Source organism: Leptonychotes weddellii, chromosome 3, assembly GCF_054177405.1.
Source record: "Leptonychotes weddellii isolate Sample4059 chromosome 3, ASM5417740v2, whole genome shotgun sequence".
Taxonomy (NCBI): domain Eukaryota; kingdom Metazoa; phylum Chordata; class Mammalia; order Carnivora; family Phocidae; genus Leptonychotes; species Leptonychotes weddellii.
This window is the reverse complement of record NC_138371.1, coordinates 4,478,071-4,490,809: the sequence shown is the minus strand read 5'-3', so window position 1 is coordinate 4,490,809 and position 12,739 is coordinate 4,478,071. Positions and strand designations below refer to the sequence as shown.

The 12,739-nt window shown below is 49.8% G+C and overlaps 1 protein-coding gene across 1 annotated transcript in view; it reads left to right on the top strand.

Annotated features, from left to right (window-relative positions):
* LOC145720426 (arf-GAP with GTPase, ANK repeat and PH domain-containing protein 1-like) overlaps positions 1-12,035 on the top strand; it is a 40,622-nt gene extending 28,587 nt beyond the window's left edge. The window contains exon 2 of the mRNA XM_081813342.1: positions 10,496-12,035. Coding sequence (XP_081669468.1) covers positions 10,496-10,581 — 86 coding nt within the window. The 3' untranslated portion in view covers positions 10,582-12,035. The remainder of the gene's footprint in view (positions 1-10,495) is intronic.
* The last annotated feature ends 704 nt before the right edge of the window (positions 12,036-12,739 follow it).

Genomic DNA, 12,739 nt, shown 5'->3' with positions numbered 1-12,739 from the left:
AGAAGCAGGTACAGATGTGGGTGTGAACAGTAGGAATGATGTGGGAAAGGCCATCACCATCCTGAGGTTGGAAATTAGAGGCACATGTTGCTTCTTTGGGTTGAGAATAGTTTTGATGCATAATGAGCCTAAAACTTAACACTGTTTTTTCCTCTCAAATAGTAGGTGAAAGTGGGTGAGTTCTTGTAGTGTTTGTCCAAAAAATTATGCAGGCAGACTTCTGTTGATGGGATGAGACAGTGGCGGTGCCACGGTGGCGGGCTCCTTTTGGGGGGCATCTCTCTGCAGACTTTTGGGATGGGGGTGGTCTACTCTTGTTTTCTTCCCAGATTGGAAGTACTGTCAAACTTGGAGTCTTCCTGAGACTACCCGGTGAAAGTGAAACAGTGTTTCTTCTGTGTCAACTTTGTATTTTGTTCAGCATGCCACAGTGATGGGTAGGAATGGGCGGAATGGGCGGCGGCTGAAAGGGTGCACTGTCCCTGTGAAGCGGGACTCGGGGGGCAGCGTGTGGCCAGAGCAGGAGGACTCGGCTGGTCTAGCAGGCCACTGGCCAGGCAGCAGTCCCAGCGTGGACGTGCGGTTTGTGTGTCCAAGTGGACCTCAGTGAAGACATTATTAAGTGGGAAAATGCCTGAAAAATAGCCATCCTGTTATTTTTAAACAGATTATTACTTTAAACATTTATGATTTGTGTTCATTGTAGGATTATTCAAAGTAGAAACAGAAAAAAAAAAAGCCCCAAATCTAGCATTTCAAGATGCAGCGTATAGGTTTTGCGTTTGTCATTTTGGGTGTAGTTTGCTTGCTTCCAGTCACATCTTCGGACTGAGGCTCTTAGGATGTTTTCAGGCGTGGCGGTCCTTCTAGAGCATCTTCACCAAATTGCTTCTGTCATCCTTTCAAGCACGTGGATATTTCATAGTTGGCCACTTTGTTGCACGTTTAAGTTCCTTCTGGCTTTCCACTATCCTGAACAATACATTATAGGATGTTTTCATAATAATTGCATTGAGTTGGGGCGCCTGGGTGGCTCAGTTGGTTAAGCCACTGCCTTCGGCTCAGGTCATGATCCTGGAGTCCCGGGATCGAGTCCCGCATCGGACTCCCTGCTCAGCAGGGAGTCTGCTTCTCCCTCTGTCCCTCCCCCTTCTCATGCTCTCTCTCTCTCTCTCTCTCATTCTCTCTCTCAAATAAATAAATAAATAAAATCTTTAAAAAAAAATAATTGCATTGAGTACTTCTTTGTGATGTCCTAGATGGGTAATTGTTCTGCCAAAATTTTCTTCCATAAAAATAATGTTTCATTGACTCCAGAAAGTTTGTACCAGTTTACCCTCCAGTGAGGAGGATGCCCTCCCCGCTCCACCCACCAGGCACTGGGTTGAGAGGGAGGTGGTGGCTGCTGGGAGAGTTAGTCCTTCCATCCTGCAAGCCCCCGGCTGGGGGGCGGACTGCCACCGCACACTCAGGTTCCCTCCTCCTGCCTCTTCCTCCCCCTCCCACCCGAGCCTTCAGTTTCTTAGGTTTCATAAGAATATTGGTTATGAGGGGCTCCTGGGTGGTTCAGTTGGTTGGGTGTCCGACTCTTGGTTTCTGCTCAGGTCATGATCTCATGGTCGTGGGATGGAGCCCCGGTGTTAGGCTCTGTGCCCAGCGTGGAGTCTGCTTCAGATTCTCTCTCCTTCCTCCTCCCCCTGCTCATGCTCGTACATGTGCGCACTCTCTCTCTCAAATAAATAAATGAGTAAAATCTTAAAAAAATACTGATTATGGACTTGTGGCTGATTTCAGGTTTGGCATTTGAGAGTGAGGTAGGGCCGTGCCCAAAGCTCTGGGGCAAGTAGAACCAGGTGTGTGGGGTTGCAGAGGAGACGTGGCCGAGATGGTCAGCGGAAGAAGGTGGGCTTCTCCACAGATTCGGTCTAGCCGGCTTCCTTCATGCAGGAGTTTTGGAAGAATGAGCGTCTCCACCCTTTTCTGGTGACCTTGGGTGTGTGCAGCATCCTTGGCTGTGATTAGTGCTTCCCATCTCTGTTTGGCTATTGGTTACTTGATTGTCCTACTGTGTTTTTCTCTTTCCTTCCTTGTCTGCAGGGCAGATTTTTGCTGAGGGCTGCGAAACACCTAGTTCTCTTGCCCAGGAGTCTTAACTCTGTGTGGGGAGCGGCTGCAAGCCACCCCTCTGCCTCCTGGTAAGCTTTCTAGCTGCACTGCCAGGAAGCCCCTGTGTTGCCTTGTCATAGTTAGGACACTGATGCTCTATATTGTGGGAAGGGCTTGTTTTAAGTCCTCTCCAGGGAGCTGGTATTTCTGTAGTGCGCACCAGAGGTTACTCTGTGCTGATGGTTATGGTAGCTGCAATTAGTGAGCATCTCCTGGGTGCCAGGAGTTCTGGATGTTGGCCACCTCTTCTAATAATCCACACAATCTATGTTATCATGTCATTGTAGGGATTAAGAAACTGAGAGACTATGTGGGGTCCTCCAGGTGGGGGATGGAGAAACCAGGTTTGGTGTCCAGGCTGCCTGACCCCAGAGCCCGTGGGTGGAGACCGAACTGGCAAGAGCTGCAGATGGTCTGTGTCGGGGGTCCTTGGGGTGAGGGGGAAAGGTGCACAGCCAGCCTTCGACCGGACAGCTCCAGGGAGTTCGTACAGAAGCCAGAGGGCTCGGGCCGGAGGAGTTCAGCGCCCTTCCTGCAGAGCCTGAGACCGGGGGCGAATAGCGGGCATCTGCATCCAGCGTGTTTTCATTCCTGTGTTCATCTGTCCCCAACTGGGTGGATCCCCTAAGCACGTTATAAGGTGCCCACGTGTGCACGAGAGCCTTTGGGACCACCATGTGTTTCAGCCCCTCAGCCTGACCTGTGAGTGAGGGCTGTTGGCAGCGTGAGGAGCAGGAGGTGGAGCCGTGGAGGAGAGAAGGAAGCAGGGCAGGCGGCGTCTGGGCAGAGGCTGTGTGAGCCTCCCTGGGTGATGGGGCCAGGTCGGGGATACTTGTCTTCCAGGGCTTGGAGAGTTGAGGTGAGGCGTATTAGGTCCTTGCTGAGTCTTAAGTCTCAGTGTGGCTTTGGGATCCTAGGGCTGGGGAGGCAAGCATTGGCACCCAAGCTTGGAGAAGGTCCGGGGCAGCCCCCACCGCCCCGCCTGTCCTGTGTGTGCAGACATGGGTCACGGAAGCTGACAGAGCTGGAAGTCTGAAGTTTCTGTTGAAGAAAGGGCGCTAAATGGATGTATTATAAAGTACCCGTGACCACGGTGCCGCATGGGGTCCACAAGAGGCAGTTCCATAAAATTCGGGCCCAATTATTGCCAGGTTACTGAACCGAGTGAATGCTGCCAGTCCCTGGTCTTGGCATGTCAGCGTCCCTTAGTGAGGGTGTCCGTGCACTGTTGGTTTGGCTCCTGCCAAATGAAATATGCCGTTAGGTTGTGCTTTTAATTCCTGTAGCGAGTAATTACATGGGCGTGCACAGGGTCCCTGTGACCTTGGTATCAGTTCCCTGTTGCTGCTGTACCAAATCACCCCCAACCCGGTGGCACACATTTATTCTCTTACAGTTCTGGAGGACACTTGTCCTGAAGTTAAGGTGTTGGCAGGGCTGTGCTCCTTCTGGAGGCACCACGGGAGAGCCCCCCGCCCACCGCCTTTCCCTGCCTTCTCTGGCACGTGGCCCGTCCTCCGGCCTCGAGGGCAGCAGGGTGGCTTCCTCCAGTCTCTCTGTGACCTCTGCTTCCATCCACACGTCACCTCTCTCCCCTGCTTCCCTCATGGTTACCTTGGGCCCATCTGGACACTCTAGAACAAGATCCTTAAATTAATCTGCGAGGCTCCCTTTGTCATGTAACAGTCAGGGCACCTGGGGATTTGGATGTGCACATCTTTGGGTGGGGGGGCATTTTTCTGCCGGTCACAACAGTCCCCTTACTCTGTTTCTGAAGTTCCTGCGGGTGATTCTTCCACCCTGCAGAGTCGGGGGCATACCTGTTGTTACTGGAGCTCAGCTGTCCACTCAGGCTGGGGCGGGGGACCCTGCTGAGTATCGGGCTATTTGGCGCCATCTGCTAACTTACACTGTGGTTTAGAGACTAAAAATTGGAAAATGAGGAGCGGGATAATGATTTGGAGCATTTGGCGCAGGCTGGCCACGGGCACCACACAGGCACCGCAGATCCAGACGTAGTGTGGAGAGGCTGAGTTTGGAATGCCAGCTTATTCTCCTGGTCCAGACTGATGCCTGCGGGCATCCTTCACGGCCGGGCTCCTCTGCCCCTGTGCAGCCAGCCTCGCCCCTGCTCACCGCCACTGAGGAGGTTTGCTTGCTCTCCCCTGTGCAGCGCTCCCAGCTGCCAACTGCTCTTGTCCCCTCCTGCTCGCTGGTGGGGACACGACCTGCCTTTTGGCCCTGGTGCCGCCTGTCCTTATCCCCTATCCACTCTTTGTGAATCCCATGACTTGTGACTGACCCTCTCCCATGTAACCTTTCACTGTCTGCCTGGAAATGCTGTAATGACTTGTGCCTTGATCATGTAGTGGCCCTCGAGGGACGAGGGGATTGGGAGACTGTGGTTCTCTGTCCAGCTCTGCCCCTACACTGCAAGCAGGAGCCCCAGCCCTGCGGGGTGGATGCCCCCACTGGTCTGGACACTTGCCAGATGCCTGTTTAGGCTTTAGACTTTTAAACAGGACAAAGAGAAGACAGGAGAAAAAGAGTTGACCCTAAAAAGTTAGAGTTTGTAGGGAATAAATTCTACTCTTGTTCTGGGTACTAACCTATTGCCTGCTTAATATAGAAAATGTGGAACTCTGTGAAGAAGGGGAAAAGTCACCTGTAATTATTCTGTCTGCAGGCAACCATGGTTACTTGTTGGGGGGGTCTGTTTTTCCCACCTTTCTGTTCCGTGAGGGTTCACGTGTGTCACATGCTCAATGGTGTGTCCATTTTTTTGCTACTTCATCTTTGTCACAGTGACATCTTCTCATGCTCACCTTTTCATCCAGGTTGTTTCTTATAGCTGCACATGATATTTAATCATGGATGAATTGGAATGGCTCATCCCAAACTAGATTTCTTTTTAGAACTTTTTGAGTGCTTCAAATAAAAACAAATTGAGAGAAATGAATGTTTTAAAACAGGTAAGAAGAAACCCAAATACCCCTACCTCAGTGGACCTCTGGTGTCTTATCCTGTGCGGTGTGGCCTGCGTGCTGGGCCTCCCCCCACCCCCCGGGTGCGGGTGAGTGGTAGCTGTGGGCTCCTTCCACTCAGCGGCTCTTGTAAGTTGGCAAACACATGGTTTGCTCTCTTTGGTTTGTGTCCTCAGTGCTTCTGACTGGGCATGATGGTGTTTGAAGCAAACAAAAACATGGTTTGCTTTGCTGCTGATCTTAGAAAGGGAAAAATCTCCCCAAAACCATGTGTGGTGCCAGTCTGGTAAGACTGAAGGGCTGCAAAGCAAACCACGACCAGGTTCATGAGCATCAGCGATATATAGGATTATGGGCCCTACTGTGGAGGTTTTGTTCCAAAAAAGTTTTTTTTTCCGTCTACTGGTAGTCCATTAAAAAATCAAAAATGGTCAAGTTCATTAAAAACCACAGTCAGCCATCTTGTGATGAAAGAGGTTTTGACTTTTTTCTTTTTTAGAATTAGTGAAGATCCAGATGTTTGTGGTAGGCAGGAAATCAAGTGGATTTTACAGGAAATTATGTAAGGAAGCTTAATGACTAATTTTTTCTGGATTAGACAAGTGTAGAATGGTCTTAGGGAAATGTGTACATCCATTACTTGTTAGTTTACTATATGATAACTAAAATTGTATAGAAGCATGTCAGATAATTAGAAACTGGGTGGCATTTAGTGCTAAGGATCAAAACAAAGATTTTGCTTGGAATGTTGAGCAAAATTACACTCTGGCTCAGATTAAACACATGGCAAGCATCCTATTCCAATTTTTAAAATCATCAGCCAAGCTTTATTATATTTTTTGGGTCTTTGTTCTTTTGTCCTTTGCTCTAATGAAAAGGAATGCTGGGAAAATGGCATTGGGAGGCCAGTGCAAAATCTGTTGGGGTTTTTCTCCCGGGTGGGAACTCTGAGAGTTCCCATCTGCTCCTTCCCCCCTCAGCCACTCCTCTGCTCCTGGTTGGGCTGATGTTTTTGTCTCCATAACCCAAGTTTACTTTTTGGATAAATGTTTGAAACTTAATCAAATCAGAAGTTTATTTATGCACATACATCCATGTTTGAATTGTTGTTCAGGTTCATCGTAATATATGCATGCTACGGAGTGCTTCCGTCTATCTCAGCGACACTCCGTGCCTGTTTCCTGGTCCAGTGACACTGGGACAGTGGTCATGCCTCCTGAGAGCTGTGTTGGGAAGTATCAGCATGGTAATCCCTGGGAAACCCTCATAGATAAATGCCCGGAAAGGGTGGCAGCTCTCTCTCATTGTTGGGGCATTTGCTTTCAACCTCATTCTGCCCTGTTTAGAATTCCTTGGTTGAGTTATCAATCACTACAAAATAGTACAGAGAAACCCAGGCAAGTAACAGTGGGAAGCAAACGCCAGCCTTAAGGGAGGAACCCAGGGATGCTTTTTTCCTGCAAATGCCTTCCATCTGGTTCCCCAACCTCCGCCCCTGGAATTCTGCTGGTGTGTCTGCAGATGGAGAAGGACCCACCACCTGGTGAACACCCCCACCTCCCAGAGCTGAGCCTCCTGCTGCCATGCCTGGGTCCCTGCAGGAGCACCCCACGGAGGGGGTGGGCGGCGGTGACCCCAGTGCTGCTCCCTGTCGCCAGAGCATGCTTGCCAGCTTTCAGGGAGAAGTGCAGTCAGGAAGAGGCGGGACCATGTGTGAGTGGAGGTCCCAGGCCCCTGGCCCCCTCTAGGCAGTCACTGCAAGTGCATTCAGAGCTCCACAGCCTTCCGTGTGTGGCCCAGCCGCAGAGCAGCCCTGGGGATGGCCCGTGCAAAGGCTGCCCCCTCTGAGGCTTGAATGTCTGCAGCCTTCAGCAAAACTTGGTCTGCCTGATTAGTGAGCTTGTGTGCATCCTGAGCTCTGAGCTCTGATGGTCCAAGTGTGAGGCCAGCATGGTGGGATGATGTTGCCCTTGCCTGCCCTTGCATGCTCCCGCAGGCCGCGGTCTGCTTTCCAGAACTTTCTGAGTGGGGGCACTTGTGTTTGGAGCTCAGGGCCCTGTCTGTCTGTTTGGCTGGCCTTCAGAGCCCTCCAGGGTCTGGCCACAGAGGCCTTTCTGGCTTGTTGTGTAGGACTTAGGCCTTTGCTTCTAACCCTGTTACTTGCTTGTCCCTGAAAGTGGTTCATCTTTTAGAGCTTATATTGCTAAATTGCATTGCATTTCTCCTTGCTCCTAATGGTTTTTTTCATCAAGAACAAAAAATTTCCCTTTCCATTAGTGGAAGTCCTAATAATCTTTGAAGGACAGATCAATGGATCTAAATGTACGATTTTGCATGAAAAATGTCTCCCTTTAGCTTCCCATGGGAGTTGGTATCTGCCTTCTCTGTGGCCCTCTCTCATTACAGCACGATCACATGGAGCTCTGTGTGTGTGTGCGCACGCACGCTCGTGCAGGTGCAGTGTATGTTCAGGTATGGGCATGTTTGTGTGTGCATAGGCGTGTGTGTGAATGTGCACGCATGTGGGCATGTTTGTGCATAGGCGTGTGCATGTGTGAATGTGCGCGCACACGGTCATGGGTGTGTGGGTGCATTTCCCGCAGGTACTGGTGCCGTGTGTGGTCCTCTTTGTCCCCCTGCACTGTGTAGCTTGGTGCTTAAGCTCGGCACCCATGAACAGTGTGGGCAGAGCTCCATCTGGGAGGAGAGCCTCACCCGAGTTTCACGCATAAATATTTTTTTTAAAGATTGGTTTATTTATTTTAGAGAGAGCGTGCGCACGAGGTGGAGGAGTGGCAGAGAGAAAGGGAGGAAGAATCCCAAGCAGACTCCCCGCCGAACACGGAACCTGATGCAGGGCTCCATCTCCCTGAGATCATGACCTGAGCCGAAATCAAGAGTCCAACGCTTAACCAACTGCGCCACCCAGGTGCCCCCACACAGACATATTTTTAACTGTGTGCCTGGTTTAGACAGTGTGTCAGCTTTTCTTAGGTTTTAGTGACTTTGTTTTCCTCCTTTGTTGCCCTTCCCCCCCAACCTCCAAATAGCGCCTTGCTTCTCTAACAGGTGGGCAGGTGTGGGAGTCCGAATAGTTCCTTTGTGTATTCATTTATTCACTCACTCCCTCACAGTTTAGCAGGTCCCTGTTGCCAGGCACTGGGGGTTCAGCCGTGAAGGGGACAGGTACAAACTGGCGTTCCTGAGCCAGTCCCGTTTGGCGAGGCGAAGAGATAGACGAAAGACTGAATTGAGTACAGTATATGGTGTAATTTACCGGATAAGGAATGGAACACAGTGGGGAATAGTGGAGGAGTGTATGTGTGCAGGTGGGAGGCGTGAGGACGCAGTGGAGTCCCGGAAGGAGGCATGGCTGAGAGAGCACGTCTGACCACGGGCCGGGAGGAGGGGAGCGAGGAAGGATGGAGACCTCCGGCGGGGGTGGTGGGAGCTCTGGGCAGAGCCCCAAGGAGGAGGGGCCTTGAGGCATTTTAGGACCATTTTAGGACCATTTTAGGAGCCAGGGAGAGAGCTGTGCATGTCCTGAGGAGCAGTGTGGGTGGAGCAAGAGGCCCCTGTAGGGCGAGTGAGCAGCAGGCAGCGGGCGGGTGGCCTTCCGTGGCCCTTGGGTGGCTGTAGGCGTGGCAGTGCAGTTACAGCCACGGCCCCCTGCTGGTTCCGCACCCCCCCCCCCCCACGACCAACAGGAGCAGTCTTAGGGACTTGCAGCTCTCTGAATGAAAACCGTCACTTTGATTCTAATGATCACTTTTAAGATGACTATTGCTGAACTTGTAGGAGCTTTCAAGTTCAGGTGATTGAACTCTGAATCCTGTCCAATAGTGATCTCAGCAATCGGGATACCTTGGCTGCGGGTCATGGATGTTTTAAGGCCCGAGTCACTGAGTGATTTGGGGGGGCTCTCCTGCCCTCCTGTTTTTTCAGCACAGCATCAAGTCAGCCACATTTTAAACTTTGTCCCTCTGTCATCAGTAAAGCTGTCATGCTTTTTCCTAAAGACCAGGCTTGAAGCCTTTCTTCTAATGTTTTATACCAGCCGCACTAAGTGGCTTCATGTCCGCTCTCCATTCATATTTTCTGCAGCAGCTAATGGGCCTGGTGTGCTCATAATTGTTGCACATTCAAAATGCATGCTCAGTCTCTGCTTATGCCTTGCTTTTCAGCAAATTCAGAGAACAACTGTAAGGTCTAATTCATATTGTCATGTTGTTGCAAAGAAAATAGGGTTAGAGGCTTATTTGGAGGCTTGGAGCGTTTTTGGTGGTGCAGATGGGTGTTACTGACATATAATGTAAAATCTCGAGTTCCCGAGGCAGGGGCAAGATCAGTTTTCGGCTGAGGTGTACTGCTTCAGTGGTGATGTTGTTGAAGAAAAAGGTGCATCTTATATGGTTAGCATTATTTGGTCCCAGAGTCTGTTGGATTATATTCTGATTGTTGAGGATGTGCTCCCCCCCCCCCCGCCCAGGAGGACGCCTCAGCCATTGTGTGTGTGAGCGCTTACACGCACCGTGTGCAGAGGATGGGGGTGCTCCTGAGCCCAGGGGCTGTGTTCTCTGGAACCTTTTCTGTGCACAGGTTTCATATGCCTTGTTGCCTCCTTGTCGGATGCACGGAGCAGGTTATCTACCACTGGAGGCCCCTCCACGGCAGGGGCCATCCCCACCTTTGGGTCCACCCTGAGCCATCTCAGGGCCTTCGTCCTCCTCTTAGGGCTCCCCTTCCCACCTTCTCCTCAGAGTTCACTCCTCAAGAGTTCCCTCCTCTGGATGCCTTTTCCTTTTTGGGGGACATTTTTGAAGTGTGTTCTCCAGCGTAGGATTTAGTATTCTGGAGGAGGGCCTGCCTGGAATACGTGGGGAAGAATTGGATTACCCCAGGAAAAAAATAAGAGGGAAGATGTTTTTTAAATTTATTTATTAATTTAATTAATTGCTTTTAAAATTTTATTTATTTGAGAGAGAGAGAACGCGTGTGCGCAAGAACGAGGTGGGGAGGGGCAGAGGGAGAGGAAGAAGCAGACTCCTCACTGAGCACAGAGCCCAACGTCGGGCTCAATCCCAGGACCCTGAGATCGTGACCTGAGCTGAAATCAAGAGTCAGATGCTTAACTGACTGAGCCACCCAGGCGCCCCTTTTAAATTTATTATTAGTTGATTATAGCATTTTAAGATCACTAAAATAAGTGGAAAACTATTACTATTACTTTATTATAGCACTTTAAACCATTTTTTTCCTGGTGGAAGGCAGAAACAAAACCTTGTGTTGTCTCATCATCCACTTTTTGAAGCACAAGTTTTAAATCGTTTATTTTTTGTTCGTAGCAAAGCATCATCTGTGTTTTTACATACAAAGTTCCGGACGCTGTAAGAGAGCGCAGCAAACTGGTGCGTGCACCTGCTTTCCATGATCGACAGTGGTGATCTCCGTGGGTCTGGAAGGACGCCTGCAGCATTGCAGCCCTTGGTGTGCACACATCCGACTGCATCTAGTAGCTTACTCTGTGTGCACCTTCTCCTGGGATCAGGAGTGTTCCCTTCTGTGGCTGAAATTGATGATGCATTGAATTGTCAATGTGTAGGAGATGACATGAGGGGCACAGAGCAGGAACAGTGCTTTGGAAGCTTCTTCAGCTGTGCCAGGAGCTGATTTTAAGGGATTTTTACATTTAACCCCATGCTAACTCTTGAGATGTGGGGATGGGAGATGGATTTTGTCCCTCCCTGGGGCTACTTGTCGAGGGGCTCCTGGCCCAATTAGAATAAAAGACGCTGGTCTCTCCTGCCTACCGTTCTTGGTCCTTTTTAGGGTGCCATGCTGCCATGAGTAGTTATTCTCATGTTACACCTACTTTTGTAGGTTTTCTCTCTACCCTCCTTCCCACGTTTTCCCCTGTCTCGTGGGAGGGAGGAGACCTGGATGTGAGGTGGCAGGGGTCGCTGCAGCAGCCCCCAGGGGCCTGCACTGGAGGGCAGAGGCGGTGGAGATAGGTCTCATCTTCACTTCTCCCTGAAGACACTCCTCATTCGTTTCTGAGGAGAGAAACTTAAAAGATGCTAGAGTGAGGGATTGCGTGGGGCCTTTGCGGGCAAATGTGTTAGTTTGGGGGCCCATGTTGGGGCAAGGAGAGATGGTGGATGTGGAAGGAGAATGAAGAGCCACTAGGGGAACGTAGATTTCCTTTCACCAGGGTTTTGGGTGTTGGGAACTTAGCCCCTTTTCAGTCTGGGGCAAGGAAGCAGCTAGTGCCTACATCTGGGGATCCACCTCGGATCTCCTGGGTCTCCATTCAGGCTGACAGGCCCCGGGGTGGGTCCTGCTTCCTCCCACAGCATCCTCGGGAGCCGGGTGGGCAGGGCGACTGGCACCTGTGGGGGGGGGGGCACTCTGGTTCTCGTTGTAGTTCTTCTCTACATCTGTGTTGAGGAGAAAGTGTTATTTTTATTAAATTAGATCAAAAAGAAAAGAGCCTGGTTATCAGGAAAGCAAATGATGTGTTTAAAGACACCAGAAAGCCTCTGCTTACTCTCCTGGGTGCGCTCTCTTTGGAGGGGAAGAGGAGACAGGAGAAAATCTCTACAAAATCTTCTTACAATGTCTAAGAGAGTAGACAATGAGCAAATCTGCGATGAATTAAAATGGGATGCAGAGACCATTATAAATGGATTAAAAATACAGGAGGAATTGGAGCTACCCATAGAGACAGGGCATTTATATCCTCCTCGTCCCACGACTGGGACGACAAGTGAGGAGACGACTCCTGGTGGCCGCATAAACCTCATGGAGAAGTATACGACTTCTGGTATTTCGGGGGCATGGAATAAAAAAGTTGCAGACCTAGAGAGATGTTTGCAGCCTTTTTTTTTTTTTAACCCAGCATGATTCTTTATGTGATCATTCTTATGTGATCATTTAACCCAGCATGATTCTTGAACAAAGTCTAGATGGACACAGGTTTGAAGAAACATTTATTTAAAAAAGTAAAAGTAATCGATGCTGATGGATTTTTGTTGTTTTTTGTTTTTAAGGAGTATAAATACCAAAAGTAATTATAGTTAATTTTCTTTGGGATATTCTGGAAATTTTTTCATCCTATGTAAGCGTGTATCTCTAACTCCAACAGTTGAGCACAGTTGTTGTAGCAGTGACTGTGGGACAGGGTCCTGCATTGGGTCAGTCTAGACTGACCTCATGCAAACATGAATGAACACAAAGTATGTCCGCTTGAGGGCTGGTAACATGGACGCCTGCAGTCCCATCCAGTTGAAGAAACACACAGCCCCTTCTCCATTGACTGATCGTCCTCCCTCCTCCCCCAGTAACTGCTGTCCTCAGTATTCTCTTCATTGTTTCCTCTCATTCATTATAGTGTTACCATTTAATAGATACGTCCTAAAATAGCACATTGCTTGGTGTTGCCTGTTCTTGTAGGCTTTCCATAAATGTGATTTATGTGTGTGTGATGCTCTGACTTGCTTTTTTTTGGCTAACCATTATGTTTGTTCCCGAGTTGCGGTAGGACGGGCTGCTGTGGTTCCTTCAATCCGGCTCGGTCGTATAGTAGTCCA